Below are 21,802 nucleotides of genomic sequence, written 5' to 3' on the forward strand. Positions count from 1 at the left end.
GCTTCAGGGTGTTGTGCGCCAATACAAAATAAATACCAACGTAAATAAAGTAAACGTTTTGACTGTTTAATAACTAGTCATCTCCAGTACAATGTTTGATAAAACGCAACAATGTGATTATTTTCGATCAGTATCGTAAGCCCACCTTTTTGGGAAGATACCTTAATTTCTTTTCGCATCACCCGTTGTGTCATAAAAAAAGTATTGTTTTTGGTATGGTGGACAGAATAATTTCATTATCACATCCACAGTTTTATTGAAAAAATTTTACTCTTATGATTAATATTTTACTTGACAATAACTATCCTTTAAATTTTATCTTTGCCATCATTCATTTTAGATTAAAACACTTTTTTTATAAAAATGACATCGACGTGGCGGACGGAGGTGCGAAAAGGTATTTCACGATCCCTTACATCAAGTCGGTATCAGATAAATTTTTGTCTTTCCCTAATAAGTATAACTGCAACATAGCGTTTGCAATCTTCTTCAAACTTAATAAATTTATAAATCGCGGGAAAAGACCACATCGACCGATTATCGTGCAATAATGTAGTCTACAAAATTAATTGTAGAGATTGTGAGTCGTCTTATGTGGGACAGACAAAACGTCAGCTTAAAACAAAAGTCACTGAACATAAATAGGATATCAGAAAATCTAGTTCTCCTTCCGTTATTACGAAACATCGCATCGAAAACAATCATGATTTTGATTGGGATAATGTAGAAATTTTAGATAAAGAATCATCCTTTAAAAAAAGATCGATATCTGAAATGTTACACATAAAAAGATAACAAAAAGGACTCAACAAACAAAGTGATATCAAACTGCTTTTTGACGCGTATCTTCCTATTCTTGACCGTATTTCCCCTCCTTAACGTCCGATCCTCCTCCCCCTCCCACCCTTTTCCTATTCATATCGTTCTGTTTCGAAAATTCTCTCACCTTATTCGTTTTACAACACTCTGTGGTGTACATTCGGTGTACCAGCATCATTTAGGATATAGTTTTCGGGACTCATAGGTATGATTTATACTATTCTTTTTATGTTATCTATTCCATTTTACAATTTTATTATTGGACTTGTACAGCTCTTTATTTATTATTTTTTATTATATTTTGATTTTACGTTAGTTTCTTCCTTCTTACAATTTTATTATTTTGTCTTGTACAGCTCTTTATATATTATATTTATTATTTTTTTTATTGTTACTTATTTATATATTTATTTTATTCTGACATTAAATATTGTTGTCTTTTTTCTCTTTTTTTTGTACGGGCTTACTTAGACTCATGTTCCGATGTCCCTTCGCTTGTTTCTCGAGGATACATCTCGAACTAAGATGCTTTTTAACACTTTTTGTTAAGCACGTTTCAATGTGGTACGTTTGCGTAAGCTGATATCGCAGATATATCCGGTAAGATCTTAATTTATTGATTTATGTTGCATTAAATTTGTGATACAATTTGCTATTTAAATGTTTCGATTTTATAGATTCAAACATTGTACTGAAGATAACTAGTTATTAAACAGTCGAAACGTTTACTTTATTTACATTGATATTTATTTTGTATTGGCGCACAACACCCTGCACGGCCCTAAAACTCTTCTTGTCTCATTTGAATTGTTATTCTTTAGGAACTTTGAACCTTATATTTATTTTCTAATTTTTCAAAAAATTTATGTTCAACTCGTGTTCAAAGTGCTTTAATTCTGAGTTAACACGAAAGTATTTAATGCTTTGACTTTATCGATCAATATTAATATAAATATATATACGCAAATATATGTACGCACAAAAAAACAAATATAAATACGAAATAAATAAGTATAAGTTGTCCTAGTAATCCGACAAAATTATAATTATAAACACAAATTTCTTTGAGAAAACAATATAAAGAAAGCTATGAGCGGGAGAAACGTCGCGAACCATCTGATAAGGAAATCATACCATTGAATTTAAAGCTAGACTTTAATTAAAAACTCTTTTTCTATTATGTACTGTAATATCTTGTGTTAATAAATTATTGGATATTTAAGTAATATATTGGAAATAATTGTAATAAATTAAAATGATTTTCACTAATACAATTTTACCGCTTATGACTTTATACAAATAATATGAATAATTACAAACATTAAATCACATAGAATTGCTATAATGATATTATAACAAGTAATTTTTAATAACTCTAGTGAAAATAAAAGTCATGTTTTGTTCTTTGAAATAGACCAAATAATTCTTATAGATTTTTGGGTGCAAAAAACAAAACCGACATTTAAATTTGTACACGTCAGGACATCATAGGCTTGTTTTCTATTCCTGCACTAGACTGCACTAGAACGTTCTTTCTTGTTTTCACTAACTTTCAAATATATATTATCTATTTCACTTTAAGTGCACACTAATTCAGGGAGTTCAGGAACAGAAAACAAACGGCTGGTGTACGTCAGACATCACGTCAGGACTTCGTAGTTAAATGGACCGAAAATAGTATTTCTGATCACAATCACAACTTATTAGCAGCATAACCAAATTATCTTTTGCAATTCCGTAGACAAGAAAAACTTTGAAGTGAATTTTTGATATTATCTGTACGATTTGTTTTTGTTAAGGAAGTTTAAATTTATAAAAAAAAAGGGAGGAATTATTCTAAAAGAAAGTCTATCTGTAAAAGTCCTTGTGTATTTTAGTATGTTGAAGCTGCGCCTAAAGCCTAAATGTACGGTAATATATGTAATTAACATACAAATAAACATAAATATATATATATATATATATATATATATAGAAAGTGTTTCATACTTTCTATATTTAAAAACAATGAAAAACCGAATTCATTTAAGAATAAGGTAAGTTGTTATTTTGAAAAATGTTTCAGACAAAAGTTAATTATCAACAAAAGTTAAGCACATTATCATATATTTGAACTTTAATATCATTTTCATCATACTAAAATACATAAGGAACAGAACTATTCTAGAAAAAATAACTTTATTTTTTCATAGGACACATATTTAAATTTCCTTAATTTAACAAAAACAAATTGTACAGACAATACGAAAAATTTATTTGAAAAGTCTTTCATGATATTTTCTAATGCCGTTTACGGAATTACGAAAAAAAATTGTAATAGTTAAGTCGCAATTAAATAGTGGATATGATCCAAAATGCTATTTTTGGTCCGTTTAACTCCAAATTAGGCAAAATCTTGATGCGCAAATTTAAACGTCGGATTTGTTTTCAGCACTCAAAAATCTATACAATTAGCTAATCTACTTCAATTAATAACATATATCTTTTGTAGTTCAGGGTAATTAATCCAACAAACTCAGTAAACTCAACACAAAATATAAATATCATACAACATAGAATGAAAAACATACATATATGTTCCTACATAGTATGTACATAATAAATCAATAATGAAATATAGTAATATTATAGTAATAATAAAAATTACAATAAAATATTAAAAATCTTATAAAAAAGTTATATTGCAATTTATCATAATATTATATTGCAGTTGTATTACTGTATAATATTTCTATGTTATACAAATTATACAGGGTGTTTGATAAAACCTACTTATGATCTCGTAAGACAAGTAAGACAGCCATTACTGCGGCTTCTCCTTTCTCACCACGCCGCCTGCCGCGGATGCCACTGATTTGATAACTGACGGGCGGTTTCCGTGTGCGGTGGGTAAGAGCGAAGTACATGCTCATTTGTCAACTTTATTAATTTTTATCTCGGAAACTATTGCGAACTGAGAAAAATGGTAAAAGACTTTTCTTCTCAGTTTGACCTGCTCTATCAACTCACGAGAGCATAAGTAAGTTTTGTCAAACACCCTGTATAATCAGTATTTAATTTGTTAATGTGCCGTTTCTATATTGTTGTCTCATTGCATTACTTGGTGTAGTTCTATATCACGATATATACGTTTTGAATTGACTTTAGTTGTGCGTATGGTTTGCTTATGTGCACTGTCTACATTGAAAAATTTTTATCATCTGTATAGATGTTACTTATGTATTTATTGTCATGTAATACTTATACAAATCTTGATCACTTGAGATTTTATTAAAGTTATAAATTATTTTCTATTGTCATCAATAAAATTTTAATTAGTCTTTCCAATGATCTGACGTATGCTATTAAGATCATGACCCTAAGTGAGCTTCAAAAGGTTTTAGCAGTTAATGCTTCTCTATTAAAAAGTTATTAACAAATAAAGTTGATAACGTAAATGTGTATTTCTTAGCACAATAAACTTTGTGTACTTGTAATGCATTATCTGTACTAATTTCAATGATAAATATATGTATATTAAATTGTCGCATCGTTTGGAAAGTAAATTTTTAGAGGGAAAAAGGCCCCGTTTCTCCACTGCACCCCCACCTCAGAAATTTTTCACCTAATCTAATCCAAATTTTAGTTTTAAATCAGAAATTGTTTAGAATTGCGTGGGATTCAAAATCCCATGTTAATAATATTTATATAGACTTTGCTCTACAAGCAGAGGAAAGTACGAGATCAATTGTTGCAATTGTATTCTACAGAGTGTGCAAAAAGTGTGGAAACCCCTAAATATTTCCGTTTCCTCGCATTTCACAAAAAATGTTTTAGACAAAAGTTGTAGTGTTTCAAAAGGTCTGTTTACTGATTTTATCAGTTTGATCTTGGATGGCATCGCCAAGGTCAAATCAAAATCACATTAATTTTTTTTAAGTAGGACACCCTACTTTTGATTCCAGAATCTAATGGCTGGTGTCAAGATTTTTCCAAAACATTACAAGAAAGTTTATTTTTATTGAGTACTTTTCGAGTTGTAAGGCTTGAAAGCCATGGTGTATTGTAACTTTCAAGCGTCATAATTCGAAAAGTCCTTAACAAAAATAAACTTATTTATAATTTTGGAAAGCTCTTGAAATCGACTACAAGAAAATGCAATAAAAAAAATATAGAATGTTAGGGAAGCACCGATATCCTTTAATTAGGGAACTACCGATACTCTAATATTGTATCTTTTATTGAATATTTTTCTAGCTTATTTCGAGACTTTTTCAAAACACTACAAGAAAGTTTATTTTTGTTAAATACTTTCTAAGTTGTGACGCTTGAAAGTTACAGTATACCGTAGCTTTCAAGCCTCACAACTCAAAAAATACTCAACAAAAATAAACTTTCTTGTAATGTTTTGAAAAGGTCTTGACACCAACTATTAGATTCTGGAAACAAAAATAGGGTGTTCTATTTAAAAAAGTTAATGTAATTTTGATCTGACCTTGGCAACGCCATCCAAAGTCAAACTGATAAGATCGGTAAATAGATCTTTCAAAATACTATTTTTTTTGTAAAATGCAAGGAAACAGAAATATTTAGAGGTTTCCACACTTTTTGCACACCCTGTATATAAATTTTTAACTGCCACACGAAACAATTTTTGTTTTAAAATTATAATTTGGATAAGGATTAGGTTAGGGAATTTCCGTAGTGACAGAGTAGGCAAAGAGCGAAGTCCAAGCATTTATTTTTCGCAAGCGACGTTTTAATAGATACAACTAACTTACATTAAATTTTTGTTGCAATTAATTACATTGATATTGATCAAGATTTAATTGATCATATTGCCATTTTGCACTGGAACATCAATATCAATGAGGTAACAAAAATTTGATGTAGATCAAGTTATAACTTTCGGGATTTACTTTTCCATAGAAAAAACAGAGACTCTCCAGGTGAACATTACTTTGCAAAGAAATACGCATTTACATTATCAATTTCATTTATTAACAACTTTTTAATGCCCGGAGGCCAAGCTACCTACCAAGTACCTCTCCTAGAGGCGGATACGAGAAAGCCCAGTATGTACCTTTAAGAGGGCATAGTGTGTACCTAATTGCCTAATTGGGATAACTCTCCGGCACCTTTGTCAGGGAAAATCTATACCGAGTTGGCATAGACTCCTTTGTGAACCTTGTCTTTTCTCAAATATTTCCGCCGAGGAAAGAGTGTCTGTGAAACTCTTTTAACACTTATTGTTGACGTGCCCCTTCTCTTTGATCAGCGTTGGTGAAGGGACTTAGGTACCAGAAAGGGTTCAACTTCGTGGTTCTTTTCTTTCTTAGCATTAGAAGTTCGTCAGGCGGAAAACTTACTGCCGCAGAGTTTGTCAGCGTATTGCATCGCTTACTGAGCTCACTAAGAAGTCCACTGTCCCAATCTTCCCTGGAGGTTTCACTGCTGAACGGCTGACGCTTTTAGGGGGTGCGATCTACAAAGAAATCGACAAGATCCGGGAGCTTCCGTGCCCAGATTTTGCACCATATCTGTCGGCACCATATCTGTCGCAAGGGAAGGGCCACAGTAGTTTATACGCAAAATGTCGTTATATGTCGCCGAGCTAATTTAAAAAACGAATCGCTGGTATCTCAGTGGAAAAAATTCAAGCTCAAAGTAGTGTGCTTAAAGGTGCTTCAAAGGCAATAAAGGGAGATAGTTTAGGTCCTGAGACTTTCTGAAGATGCAGCCGCTATCCTGAGACGACTGAAGAAGCAAAATTTAGATCTCAGCATCATTGAAAAGTACTTACCGAGAATACATTTAGCAATGATAAAAATCATTCCAAGAATTCCTAAGTCCAATGTTCTAAAACTAAGAGCGCTGGTATACAAGCCATTTCTAGGGCTCGATCAAGTCATCTTTAAGCCGAGAATAGGAATAAGAAGGATGAAGAAATGTTGCCCACATAAAGAAGTGCTCTTTCCATTCTTTGAAATGATTTGACTACACTGATACGAGGATTCTTTTTTGACCCGCTCCTAAATTTTATATAAAGTGTAGTAGAAGTAATAGAAAAGTGGTGCAGAGAGATCGGCTTGTCATTGAATTTACTGAAAATTGGACTTAATGTTTTTACTCGCAAATACAAAGGACACAGAAGTGCCCAAGGGATAAAACGAGTACCAACTAAAATATTTAGGAGTGACTCTAGATAGGAAGTTGTCTTAGAAGGAGCATCCTGATAATCGTTGCAGGAGCATATGCTTTTTCTGGAGGTGCAGATGAATCTGGCTAGACATGAAGCTGGAAATCTAATATGATCCGTGGCTCTATACGGCGATACTTTGATCTAAGCTGACATATGCAGCAGTTGTATGGTGGCCTAGCGTGCAGAAGAACATGGCCATAATGACATTGAAGCATATCAAGGCTTTAATCTTAAGAGGGGTTCTGGATGCTATGCAAATTACGCCAGTGGCAAAAATGGGTATGCTGCATCGAGTCGCTTCATCAGGTGATTTAGCGGTAATAACAGCTGCAGCACACCGATTAGCCTGTGAATTAAAATGGAAAGTAGGAATCGATCATACAACGCTTCTTAGAGGGATTCTATCTAACCCCATATTTAAGACAAAACAAGATAGAATGCCAGCAATTTGGATTTTGCATAGGCGTTTCAAGATGCATATCACAAGACTTGTGCTCAGAGAGAGGTCAGGTTTACAAATGGCTTCTATACGGTTTCTGTTGTTATCAAAAAAATGTAAGGAAAAGCCTTCCTGTTGATAAATACATTATGATTCTTCAGGCAGAGATCGTAACAATTTTAACATGTGTCCAATTAGTTCTAGAAAGAAAAAGTTGGGGAGCCGCATCAAGATTTATTTGGACCAAGCTGCAATAAGAGTGCTTGGCGCTCCAATATTTACTTCGCGGTAGTTTGGAGCTGCAAATGTGAATTAGAGGAACTGGCAAGAGACAATGTTATTTTACCTTGGGTCTCCGATCATTCGGGAATTCATGAAATCAGTTTGCTAGAGCTGAATCAAGAATAAAGGTAATTGTACTAGAACCAGTGCTCGGTTTCTTTTTATCTAAGCAAAAAAGATTAAGGCTTCGGAACAAACATCTTAACTACTGTAAGAGTAAAATAAGAACCATGTGTGGACAGGCCGGCGCTTTGATAGAGGATAAAAAACCGATAGAAAACGATGGAGTCCAGGTTAAGGGGGGCGCCAGAAGTATGCTGCACGCGTTGCCGGAACCCCCCCCCCCACAATAAAGACAAGGGTAGGACACCCGGAGGGGTTTTAGTGGATATGCCTTATTGACATGCCGTCAGTGGATGAGTCCCACAAAACTTCGGGCTTTTCCCCGAGACCTGGGGTATACATAAAATATTTTTTCTTTGTAAAAAAAAGGTTAAGAAACCTGATTCAAAATGATAAAATTCTATTGTCTTGAATCAGGTTTCTTATCCTAGACTCTATCGTTCTCTATCGGTTTTTTTATCCGGGCATAAATACAAGCTGGGGTAAAGTGATACGGTCAATTATAGAGCAAGAGAGGAGAAGGATGAAACAAGTCTGTACTTGACACCACGCCCGGCATATACTAGGCCAAAGCTAGAGACGCTGGGTTCGGCTTCTCTCGAGACAAAGCAGAACTACCAAGGACCTGATTCTCTTTTGGAGGTGGACTGCTCTTGTAAATAGAGGACGGTTAGAGTAGAGCAAAATGGATGACAGTCTGTGAGCCACAGGCAGATCTTCAATAATTAGAACTGCACTCTTTTGTTAATAATACTAATAACTTTTAATGAATAACGAGCGACGACTAAAACATTCTGGTCTCTTAGGATCATAACCTCGACAGAACGTGTCAAGATCAAGGTCATTGAAAATGGCTTCCTTAAAAAAGGTATTTATCAAAATTTTACTTTTTGTCCTTTAAAAAATATCTAAGAAGTGTCTAATGTATATAATTTTTGTTGTTAAATTTTTTTAATGACAATTTCTCCAAAAATTATCAAGTTTTATTAAAAAAATTATTTTCTCTCTGTGTGCGTGATGCATACAGGTATGTGCATTCATGTATCTACAATATACAGCACAAAATATTGCACCAATGTTGCAAAAATTTTTCGACTTTTCTGAAATGTTATATTGTATGCTGTATTGTATGGGTTGATACACTTATGCATGTGTTTGTTCAGGTAAGCCTGTCATGTAAGTATGCGAGTATTGCGCGCGCGCGCGCGCGCGTGTGTGTGTGTGTGTGTGTGTGTGTGTGTATACAGAGTGTCAGGTAACTACCGCCCGTGGTTTCGTGGATTGATAGGTCAAGTAAAACTGAGCAGAAAAGTCCTTTACCATTTTTTAATATTTGCCATAGTTAACAAAATAAAAATGCGCAAGGACCGCCCACCAGTCTCTGAGCCTTCTCCCTCCTTGCCGCGCTGCTCGCAGGCCGCAGCTACTGCTGCTTTTCCCTCCTCATCGCACCGCGCCGCGCCTACAGCCGCGGCTGCCTACGTCTCGGCGACCGGCGGGCGATCCTTGTGCCTTGTGGTAATACGTGCTTATTCGCAGACTTTATTAATTTTTATTTCGTTAACTATGACAAATATTAAAAAATGGTAAAGGGCTTTTCAGCTCAGTTTTACTTGATCTATCAATCCACGAAACCACGGGCGGTAGTTACCTGACACCCTGTGTGTGTGTGTGTGTGTGTGTGTGTGTGTGTGTGTGTGTATATATATATATATATATATATATATATATACAGGGTGATTCAGAACCACCCATGTGTCCCTGTAAAGACGTGTTCTTGGATAAATTCTGAGACGATTTTTCCTGTACGAAAATTTTGTCCGACGCTTACTTTTTGAATAATAAGAAGATAAAGTTAACAAATCACAGGCCGTGTACACATGGTAGACAAAGGCGGCGCAACTCACCGTCCGACGCGGGCGCTTACCCGTCAATTAAAAATGAACCAGACAACAATACAAAAACGCAATAATAAGGCTCTCGCCCAAAAACAATGACTTTTTCCAATGATCAACATAGTTAACAACTACAATTGAAATTTTAATAATATACTTCTAATATATTCTCTAAATCTCTTAAAATAACATAACTCCAAGAGAATAAAAATTGAGCCTGTGCTATTTTTCAAGTGATTTTTCATTCTAAGTGATTTAGAGAGTATTTTTAGTTATTAATAAGTCATATTCGTGTTTATCGTAAAAATATTTAGAAGATAATTTCAAATAATGTAATTAATAATGTGATTTGTTATTTGAATTAATCGAATAATCTGCGTCTTTATTTGGCAATTTTAATTAAAGTTTAAATTTAACAACTATGTTTATAATAAATTATCAGGATGTTCCATCAAAATTGAAATGGCAGTATTATTTCAATATAAATAGAAGCAATAATTTTAATATACACTACATAATAATTTTATATACATTATGTAACAATTTTAATACTTTTTTTTTTTTAATTCCTAATTTTATGATCTTTAAATATTAATTAGTAATTAAATCATAATATTTTTTTAAATTTTCATAAAAGTTAGAAAATTGTAAAAATAATTTGAAAAAGTATTAAGATATGTTAGTTTATATAATTAAAGTTTATTTAATTATATAATACTATCCGATTAAAAAATCAATTATTTCTCTCCAAAATGCCCTAATACGTTCCTAATAATTTCAAATGTTTTTTTCTAAATATGATGCCATTGTCAGAGTTTAAGTAGCATGTCATAGTTTTGAATAAATTATAATAAAGTAAACTGAAAACAGTGTTTTTAATTATTTTTTTTATGGAAAAGAGCTTGTTTCCAAATAAAGTTAATCCGCATCTAAATATAAAATTTAAGAGTTTTTAAATGGATTTCAATTTATGTTTATGCGATTTATTTTCAAACAATTATAGCTGTTTGAATGTTAAATTATAAACAAGTTTTTTTGACACAAAAAATGTTCAAAGTTGCTAAAAATGCTTTTTTAAGCTATTTCACTCTAACTTATAATAATTCCTGACGTGTTTTGCAAATTCTGATAACAGATCATTAACAAAAAATAATAGTTTGTTAATAGTATTAAAATTTTGTTGAATAGTATTATAAAAGGAAAAATGACACTGACAACTCGAAATATATTTGTATTACTACTTCTCATTTTTACTGGGACATACTGTTTAGATATGCACATAGCAGGTGGTGACGATGCGCGACATTTCTCATATACATTGTGTTCTATTACATGAACCTATACGCGTAAATTAGTTTACGGGTGCGACTTACCCGTGCCGCAATGGAGGTAGTTGGTTTCTCCAGAAGATCCCACAACCACTTTTGATATTGGGCGCATTTTCCCTCACCGAACTCCTCTTCTTCACGCTGTCGAAGTGACTCTGCCTCCTTACGCATTTCCTCGTGTACGTGCTCCTTGCGCTGGTGATATTTGTGCTGGCAACAACTTTCAAGATAGAGCTCATCGACACCCCAATAAGAGAGATCATCGCTAAATGCCAGCACGCACATTTCGTCTACTAAATGAAGCTTGCCAGTACGATAAAAGTTAAGAATCGAACTAAACGATTTAGGATGTCGATCAAAAAAGTACTCGTTGTCAATTAAGGAATAATCATCGCAGAGTTCGGTTATTGCCTCGTGGGTATTGCAATCCCTCAATCGACCTAGGCGCGTATGCGGCAACCGCTCGAGAGTACGCCATAGTACTTCATGCTTCACGCCACCGACGTTAATTGAAACGCGCCGATTTAACGCCTTCGAGCGCATAATCATGAACGGCTCCGGCGGTAGGGACGTCATCGACTTTGAAAAGGCACGCTGCTGCTGCATCTGCAGCGGCAGGGGCGGCGGCGGCGGTGGCGGCGGTAGCGGTGGCGGCGGCGGTGGCGGTAGAGACTGCAGGTTCATCGGCGCAACAGTACCGATTGGACCTACAGACGATACAAATGGAGCGTAACGAACTTCTTTATTCATGCTTCCACTCCCTCCTCCTCCTCCTCCTCCTCCTCCTCCACTCATTCCTATAATTCCCGTAGTTTCTCCAGTATTGATTCCTATCCCGCCACTTAGCCCACTTCTTGATTCTTCTATTGACGTGCCAAACCCGAGATCTCCTCCGCCACCGATGCAGTCGATGTTTCCACGACCGGCTGCACCGAGCTGCTGCAACGTCGACATGCCGCCACCTTCAAACACGTAGCCCTGATCGGTGCTGATGTAGGGCACCGTGCACGTCGACAATGACGATGAGAGCGTCGGGTTGATAACCACGGCGCTATCATTACGTTCCCCGTCCGCCAGTGTGTTGTCCGCCTTGAGTCGTCTTCCGTTCAGCATTAGATACGCCGAATAACGGCGAATTCAAATCGTTGGCCACCAACGCGATTGTAAAGCAATCTTTCGCAGTATTGACGCAGTATTGATGTTCTTGTTCGCTTCTTTAATATCAGATAAACGGCATCTGTTTCGTTTTCTTCTTCTTCTTCGTCTTCCTCTTCGTCTCCGATATTTCTTTTAAGCTTCATTCGTAAATGCGTCCGGTTTTTTTCGTCGACCTTGTCGATTGATTTGGCTGTGTCATTATCTAGAAGAAAAAGTTGACATATCAGTCCGTGATATTATTATCACATTATGAATAAAAAATTAAAATTAAATCTTCATATTTTTAACAGCTATTTATAAAACTAATAGGGTAAAGCAGGGGACTTGACTAGACCAAAACCGAAATCGATAACCGGATAATAACCATTATTTTAGTCAAACTAAAACCGAAACCGAAATATTATGCAGGCTAATCGACTGTAACCATAACCTCAGATTTTTGGTCAGATTTTTTAAAATGCTATTATAGGTCATACTGAAAATCAGGTAAAAAGGAGAAAAAGCGCGTGCTGTATACATTTCTCTCTCTACCAGATAAGAATAGGAGAAAAAAATACACGGCATCTATATTTTATTTCTTTTTTTAATATTTTTAACATTTAAACATATAAGGGGTATTCCATGTAAAAGGAGTCTACCTAAAAATAAACTGTTTGGGATTTTTAAAATGATAATGAAAACATGTTAGTAGACGTATTATGTAAGGTTAATGATAAAAAAAAATAAATATTATATGCTTGCATCAAAGATATTGAAGGCTATCATTTGAATTAAAAAAAAAAAAAAAGTTTTTCTTTTTTTAACATTTGTAGCTAAAATTAAAAAAATTATAGAGACATGATTTTTTTAAGACTTTTTTCCGTACTTTCAGATAAAAATATTAATTTTAGTGACAAAAATTTAATAGTATTGAAAAAATTAATTTTTCAGTTTTAAATAAAAAATAAACGATTTTATCCATTTTTTTAAATTTGAAAAAATTTTTGAAAATACTTTAATACATATAGAATATTGCATCATAAAGCAAATTTTAGGATCGCAATGGAATTCTTTTGAAAATAAATATTTTTACCAATACAAAATTATAATTTTACTCAAAAGCTAGATAATATCAATTTTTATTGGCCAATTCTTTAGTATTACGTAAATAATATATTTTAAACAAATAACTATAAAATAAAAAATAGTGAAGTTGCGTTTTATATTATTCAGACTTATTCTTTTTCTATGTTTTTTGGAAAAAAGTCTTATTCCTCATCAAAATTGAATTTCTTTTTAAATTAATTTATTTTTGCTTGCAAGGATAATTGCATGATATTTTAATGTATTTGAAATAGTTTTTGCTAATGTGCTCTTGGTTCCAAAAATTTACTTAATCTACGTAATCAATGCTGAGGCACTGCATCTGTGGGCTGAAAATAATATGAAAAAGACAATAATTTTATTTTGTTCAAAAACAAGTCACAATAAATTAAGTAAATTTTTGGAACCAAGATTCACATTAAAACGAGACTTTTATCCAAATAAACATAGAAAAAAATAAATAAGTTTGAATAATATAAAACGCAGACTTCACAATTATTTTTTATTTTATAGTTATTTTATAGTTATTTGTTTAAAATATATTATTTACGTAATACTAAATAATTGGCCAATAAAAATTGATATTATCTAGCTTTTAGGTAAAATTATAATTTTGTATTGGTAAAAATATTTATTTTCAAGAGGATCCCATTGCAATCCCAAAATTTGCTTTCTGATGCGATATTCTACACGTATTGAAGTATTTTTGAGAATTTTTTCAAATTTTTAAAAATCGATAAATTTGTTCATTTTTTTAATTTAAAACTAAAAAATTAATTTTTTTGATACTATTAAATTTTTGTTACTAAAATTAATATTTTTATCTAAAAATAAAAAAAATCCTAAAAAAATCATGCCTCTAAAATTTTTTAAATTTTAGCTACAAATGTTAAAAAAAAACATTTTTTTTTTTTTTTAATTTAAACGATAGCCTTCAATATCTTTGATGCAAAGCATATAATACTTATTTTTTTTATCATTAATCTTACATAATACGTCCACTAACATGTTTTCATTATTATTTTAAAAATCCTAAAGTTTATTGTTAGGTAGACCCCTTTCACGTAGAATGCCCCATAAGTGGGTCTAAAAAACCCCATATGAAGTTTCAAACGCTTGTTGTGTGAAAACAAAGTAAAATAGGAGGTTCGGACCAGAACGTAAAAAAAGTTTGAAATCTCCTCTTTTAATTGATATGTAGATCAACTTTTTTGGTCAACTAGAGTTTGAACGGCACGGCAACAAAGTTTTGTTAGGGTCAATGTGATTCATATAGTGTATCAGTGAATTTTTTTGTTAGTTATCTTATGTAAAAAAACTGGACAAAACACGTTCAAATAGATCGTTTGCGTATGTTACTCTGTCTAAAGTTAAAATATTATAGGTTGCGAGAAGGAGGTACGTGCGAGCCTGACACGGTCCGCCACCTATCATCACCAACCCGCTGACGCTCTTCCTGTACGTGCGCTCACACACGCGCCCTCACCCCGTTGCAGTTTCCCCGAAAGCTTTGTCTCGAGGAAAATAACGCAGCCGAATTTTTGTAGCGTGAGGAGGAGGTACGTGCTAGCCTGCTGCAGAGTTCGCCTCCACCGCTGCCATTGCGCTCTCCCATCCCGTTGCAATTTCCCTGTTGTAGACTCTTCTCTCTCAAAAAAATAACTCTGCCCGAATTTTCGTGGCAGAGTCCGTCTCCATCATCCATGACGTAAACATCTATCTCTTTTCCCCCAATTGCTCTCGCTCTTCCCGTACGCTTCCCTCTTTTGAGGTAATAACGCGGGCAAATTTTGTAGTGCAAGCAGGGATGCGCGCGAATTGGCGCGGTCCGCCACCACCCACAGCCACCCGCTGGCGCTCCAACATTTTTCAATAATAATAATTGTTATCGAGAAAGCATGAAATACGCGCTGTCACTAAAATTTCCGGCAATGCAATGTTTTTAGATGCCATGGGCCCTCTGATAGTGTCATGAATTTTGCAAAGTGATATTAAGAAAAGCGCCGATAGTCTGCTCATTAAACGACACTTGAGACCATGCTTCGTTTCCATGTTGCGGTTGAAATAATATTTAGACAAGTGGTTCGGCGCTAAACGTAATCTGTTTAGATCACGTGAGCACTCTAATATATGGCACCATAATAGAATTTCGTCTCGAGATGATGTTAGAGAAGCGGTGATACTTTGGCTGTTGTTGACTAAACAAAACTTATGCTCCGGGGTAGAAGTTTTTGAACGAAATGTATGATTAGTCAGTCAGTCTACAGACACCGAATCGGTCGCAATAGTTGGTTCCTTAAAAAATGGTCGATCATATCGCAGACGACGAATTCATAACATAGTAAATAAAGTATTTGAAGAAGCAGAAATAAATTTTGAGGACTTAATTGATGAAGAATCTGACGAAAAATCCGTGGTCTCCGGTGATAGTACCTGTGATTGTAATGAGAGCGTTAATGATATTGTTGAAAAAACTGTGCCATTTCCGGAACTTCACAAATTAAATTTACATACAAAATATTGCTTAGTTGAATTTTATTATTACTCAGTTGAAGGGATAAGCATATGCGCGTCGTATATGATAAGGTTGTTCTACAATGAAATTGGAGTAATTGCCATTCGAAACCACGAGACTGCTTCCCTTGGTGCGTTAAACGAATAATATTGCTCTAATTGTGCATTGCTTTTATTTACATATATGCCAACCAACATGTATCCGATCTGTGTGTCTCAACAACAATAGAAGAAATGGACAATCATATCGCAGATGACGAATTCATGGACATAGTGGATAAAGTATTCAAAGATGCAGAAATAAATTTTGAGGATTTAATGGATGAAGAAGAATTTGACGAAGACGTTGCATTATCATGATACAATTTTATTATATACTGGAAGATTGCGGTCAAACAATATGTGTCTCATGCATGTTTGACGGTAGGCCCATGGACTTGGAAGTAGTGCGCACCGTTCAACATCGCAAAACTGATACATTTATTGTTCTTTACGACAAGTATTGCGACTATTGCCGAAGACCAACATTTATGTACATTCCATGCAACATGTGCTCAATCTGTGTACCTCAACAACAATAAGAAAATAGCCGATCATATCGCAGACGACGAATTTATGGACATAGTGGATGAAGTATTCGAAGACGCAAAAATAAATTTTAAGGATTTAATGGATGAAAAAGAGTCTGACGAAGACACCGCGTTATCCGACGATAGCGGATGTGAAAGTGATCGAAGTGAGCACCCTGACGTTCGTGTTGTATCAATAGATGAAATACGCGCTTTGAAAGATCGCATACATTGCATTATACAATTTTACTATTCGACTGGTGGTGTTATTGCTGTTTGTACAACGTGCCTGCTTAAACTGTCTGACATGCATTTGAACTTAATGGATGCCGTTCAAATCCATGAAACTGATCCTCTTGGACGACTTCACGACGGACGTTACTGCTCCAAATGCAGCGAGCCCATGTTTATGTATATTCCATTTAACATGTGCAGAATGTGCACACATTGAAAAATTATAAGCTCACAACAAACGCAGCCAAAAATGGATATTGACGACGCAGTGCCTGATAGAGATTTAAATATATTTATAGACTTTGATCTAGAAAATATCGTGTACGTTCTCGACAATGTATTTATGCCGGAAGAAGAAGAAAAAGAAGAAACCGATGTTCCACGACGACGAGTATTGTGGATAAAATTCCTTCGCGATCGAGAATTAAGTATACGCGGGACCTGTAAAAGTGCCGTAAGACAAGGTTTTTATTAACTCAGAACGTGTTTGTAGATTGTCAGATTACAGGAAAAGGAAATTGTATTTGCTCATAATGGACCATTTGTGCGGGTTTGATAATTGTGAAGAAAAGCAATTAAACAATCGCAAGCAAGCTTACAACAAATACGAGTTGACAAAAAAAATTGAACAGAATATCTCTATATACGATATCGTTCTGCACATTACGATTCCCGCTGGTCATGGATAGTGCATCGAATTGCTTGCAATAAACGTGTATACACCATTATCACAAAACTGCAACAATGAGCGCAAACCTGCAGTGATTAATTTATTTAATCATTAGGTTGAAAAGAGAAATAGAGAGCAGAATGATTCTTGGTGGAGATACGCTATACCTCCTGCTTTTTTGTGAATTAAAATATATAAACGGACATTGTAACGTTTTAAACGCACACCGAATTTGTAAATCGTGTAAACAAAATACGTGCAAGTGCTCCTTGACAGCTTATAGTACGTGCCAATAACTGAAAAATGGAAAATATTGAACAAGTGGAACGCAAACTGCTCGAGCAATACTTGCAGGTAGGGAATTTAGTGTTTTGCGTGGTTGCAACGATGCGACAAGTGCCTCGCGCAGCTCAAAGAACATTGTAGTGCCAAACGTCCTCGACTCGCCGTAGGAACAAGACAATCTCTTGTAGCGAGAATCGCGCGACTTACAGGTGCAAAAACGCATTTAGAAAAGTATTTCGTGCACGTTGGTTGCAATTACGCGAGCACTAGTGCCGATGGCACAAAATCGCTCGTGTGGCGCGAAATCAAAGCCGCGTTCAAGACTCGCATTTTGACCGGCGCCATAATTAACGTGGATTATATCGAGCCGCGACATTTTTTGGAGGACGCCAGTAATTTGGTAATCAAGCGAGTACGAGACGCTATCACGAAACATGATAGTGTAAAAGTGAATACCGTATTCAACGGTAAATTTGTAAACATTTATGACAAACGCAATAAAGAAATGTTGTGACAAAGAATCATGAACTATATCGAACGTCAAATTTGCGCAAGTGGTACGAGTAGCGCGTTGTCGAAGTGATATTAGCGATGCTCGATGAGTTCCAGGATAGTGGCTGGGCGCTTATGCGAATATTGAACTTGACAGTTAACATTAATAAGCATAATCCCATGCACACAGGATGTGCATGTTACTTCAAAGTGCCGCAGGGAATAAAGGCTAAACGTACAGTGATTAATGTGTATTCGAAAGACAATGCATGTTTCGCGTGATCGGTGGTGGCCGCCCTGCACCCTGCCGAACATTACGCGAATCGAGTCATATCTGCATTACTCAAGTGTTTTAAAGTTTGATAACATAAAATTTCCAATGACTGTGCACGACATTGGGAAATATGAACGTTTAAATGACGACGTATCGGTGAGCGTGTACACAATTGAATATAGAGAAAAGGAACTATACATATTCCGGCTACGAATCACCAACGATAAGAAGGAGAAGCATGCCAATTTACTGTACATCGAAGATGAACATGACATCAACTTCGGCCACTTTGCGTACATTAAGAGTCTCTCTCGGCTAGTCAGCTCACAGCTAAGTGCACATCCTTTCTGAAAAAATGTATTGCATCGATTCTCGAATTATCTAATTTATTGTTGTCGCTTTTCCGAAGTGCTGATTAGTTCTATCGCTGTGCTAACTTCGTGATCGGCTGTTATAGCGGAGATCGTGTTAACAGTAATAGACATAATAACTGTTACATGCGTAAAGAGGTTAATAGTGTAATATTATTATATTATCGAATTAATTATTACAAATTTATTTATTGTGTTGGTTCTGTTTCCTGTATCTAAAGATTTTTATTTTCCTTTGGAGGATTTCATGATTGTTTCAGATAAGTTTTAATAAACGTCTTTATTTATAGTTGTAAAAATTATCTTTAGAAAGAATTAATACTTTGTGTTGTACTTTATTTTCAGGTAACGATTTCGTTTAACATTTATTGTTGTTAAAATGTTCTTTTGTATATAAACATTATTATTGTGAGGTTTGGATTAGAAAAAGTATAAAAATAAATTAATGATAGAAGGAAGAAGAGTTTTGTGGCACTAATACAGAAAGAAGAAGGGAATTTAACAAGGTAGAGAAGGTAATGATTTAAAGATTTTTAAATAAAGGAACAATGGGTAAATGTTATGTAATATTTGATATTTTGTGTTAAAAAAATAAAAATTTCTCTAATAGAATATTATCAATTTTAGTAAATGTTTATAAATTTTTAAAATTTTTCTCTAACGAAATTTTATATATTTTAGTAAATATTTTTGAAAATGTGAAATGATTATAAAGAAGAGAAGAGGAAAGGAATGGAATAGTATTCCATAATAGGAAAAGAAAGGAAGGAAGGAAGAAAGATCAAAAGAGTTTAGAATGAAAATAAAATTAAAAAGAAAAATGAATTGAAGATGTTGGAGAAGGTAAAGATTTTTAAATAAAAGTTGAATAAAGTAAGGACATCAATTAAACATCAGATTAAGAGTTCTTTTTAATAATGGGCAAATATTACATGGTATATTGATATTTTGTGTCATAAAAATGAAAATTTCTGTAATAGAATATTATCTATTTTAGTAAGATGTTTTAAAAATGAGAAATGATATAGAAAAAGAGGAATAGAAAAATATAAAAAAGGAAGGATCGAAGAAGTGTAGAACGGAAATAAAATTGAATAAAGATAGGAATTGAAAGAGTTGGAGAAGGTATAGGTTTTTGAATAGAATAATACGAAAAGGAAAGAAGGAAAGAGAAAGGATCAAAAAAGTTTAAAGTGGAAATAAAATTAAAAGGAGAAATAAAGGTGTTGGAGAAAATAAAGGTTACTAAATAAACGATGAATACAGTAAAGACATCAATTAAACACCAGATTAAAGATTTTTTTTTAATAATGGGCAAATATTACATAATATTTTGACATTTTGTGACATAAAAATGAAAATTTTTCTAATAGATTATTACGTATTTTGATAAAAATTTTTAAAAATATGAAGTGAAGATATAAAAAAGAATAGGAATAGAATAATATAAAAAGGAAGAATCTACAAAGAAGTGTAGATTGGAAATAAAATCAAATGGAGGTAGAAATTCAAGGTGTTGTAAAAGGTAAAAGTTTTTAAATAGAATATGAAAAGGAAGGAAGGAAGTAAGAAGGATCAAAAAATTTTAGAATAGAAATAAAATTAAAAGGAAAAGTGAATTAAAGATGTTGAAGAAAGTAAAGATTTTTAAATAAAAGATGAATTAAGACGTAATTAAACATCAGATTAAGAGTTTTTTTTAATAATATGCAAATATTACATGATATTTTGATATTTTGTGTCATAAAAATAAAATTTTTTTTATTAGAATATTATGTATTTTAGTAAAGTTTTTTAAAAATGTGAAACAAAGATAGAAAAGAAGGAATAAAATAATATAAAAAGGAAGGATCGAAAGAGTATAGAATGTAAATAAAATTGTATGGAGGAAAGGATACAAGATGTTGGACGAGGTAAAAACTTTTGAATAGAATAATATGAAAAGGAACGAAGAAAGGAGGAAGTATCAAAGGAGTTTCAAATGGAAATACAATATAAAATTGAAATGAGAAATGAATTGAAGGTGTTTGACAAAGTAAAGATTTTTAAATTAAGGATAAATAAAGTAAAGACATCAATTAAACATTAAATTAAAAGTTTTTTTTAATAATGGGCAAATTTTACATGTTTTGTTATTTTTTGTCATAAAAATGAAAATTTTTCTAATAGATTATTAAATATTTTAGTAAAGTTTTTCAAAAATGTGAAATGAAGACATAGAAAAGAAAAAGAATAGAATAATATAAAAAAAAATAGTGTAGAATGGAAATAAAATTGAATAGAGATAGGAATTAAAAATTTTGGAGAAGGTAAAGGTTTTTGAATAGAATAATATGAAAAAAAAGGAAAGAAAAAAAAGGATCAAAGAAGTTTAAAATGGAAATTAAATTAAAAGGAAAAATGAATTGAAGGTGTTGGAGATGGTAAAGACCTTCAAATAAAGGATGAATAAAGTAAATACGTCAATTAAATATTTGATTAAAAGTTTTTTTTAATAATAGGCAAATATTATATAATATTTTGATATTTTGTATCATAAAAATAAAAATTTCTCTAATAAGTTATTATGTATTTTAGTAAAATTTTTTAAAAATGTAAAATGAAGTTATTGAAAAAAAGAGAAATAGAATAATAAAAAAAGGTATGAAGAAAAGAGGAAAGATCGAGGGAGTGTAAAATGGTAATAAAATTGAAAGGAGAAAGGAATTGAAGGTATTCTGGGAAGGTAAAGATTTTTAAATAGAATTATATAAAAAAGAAGGAAGGAAGAAGAAAGAATCGATTGAGTTTTGAATAGAAATAAAATTAAAAGGAGAAAAGAAATAAAGATATTAGAGAATGTGATGATTTTTAAATAAAAGACGAATAAAATTAAGAATGCTAATGAATACTAGTTTGAAGGTTTTTTTAAATAATGGGTAAATATTGTGTGATATTTTTTTTGTCATAAACAATAAAAATTTCTGTATTGGAATATTACCTATTTTGCTAAAATTTTTTAAAAATGTCAATTAAAGATGAAGGAAAGAAGAGAAAAAGAATAATATAAATTAGAAGGAAGGAAGGAGGAAAGTTCGAAGAAATT

The 21,802-nt window shown here is 33.1% G+C and overlaps 1 protein-coding gene across 10 annotated transcripts in view; it reads right to left on the reverse strand.

The window, feature by feature from the left end:
• LOC105196676 (potassium voltage-gated channel protein Shab) overlaps positions 1-21,802 on the reverse strand; it is a 747,097-nt gene that overhangs the window by 609,353 nt on the left and 115,942 nt on the right. For all 10 annotated transcript variants that reach the window (XR_005574686.1, XR_005574687.1, XR_005574685.1 and 7 more), the window contains one exon: positions 11,113-12,427. Coding sequence is in view for 7 of the 10 variants with exons in the window: in XM_039448786.1 (XP_039304720.1) it covers positions 11,113-12,180 (1,068 nt within the window). In the remaining 3 variants the exon portion in view is untranslated. The remainder of the gene's footprint in view (positions 1-11,112; positions 12,428-21,802) is intronic.

The sequence above is a fragment of the Solenopsis invicta genome, chromosome 4 (genome assembly GCF_016802725.1).
Source record: "Solenopsis invicta isolate M01_SB chromosome 4, UNIL_Sinv_3.0, whole genome shotgun sequence".
Taxonomy (NCBI): Eukaryota; Metazoa; Arthropoda; class Insecta; order Hymenoptera; family Formicidae; genus Solenopsis; species Solenopsis invicta.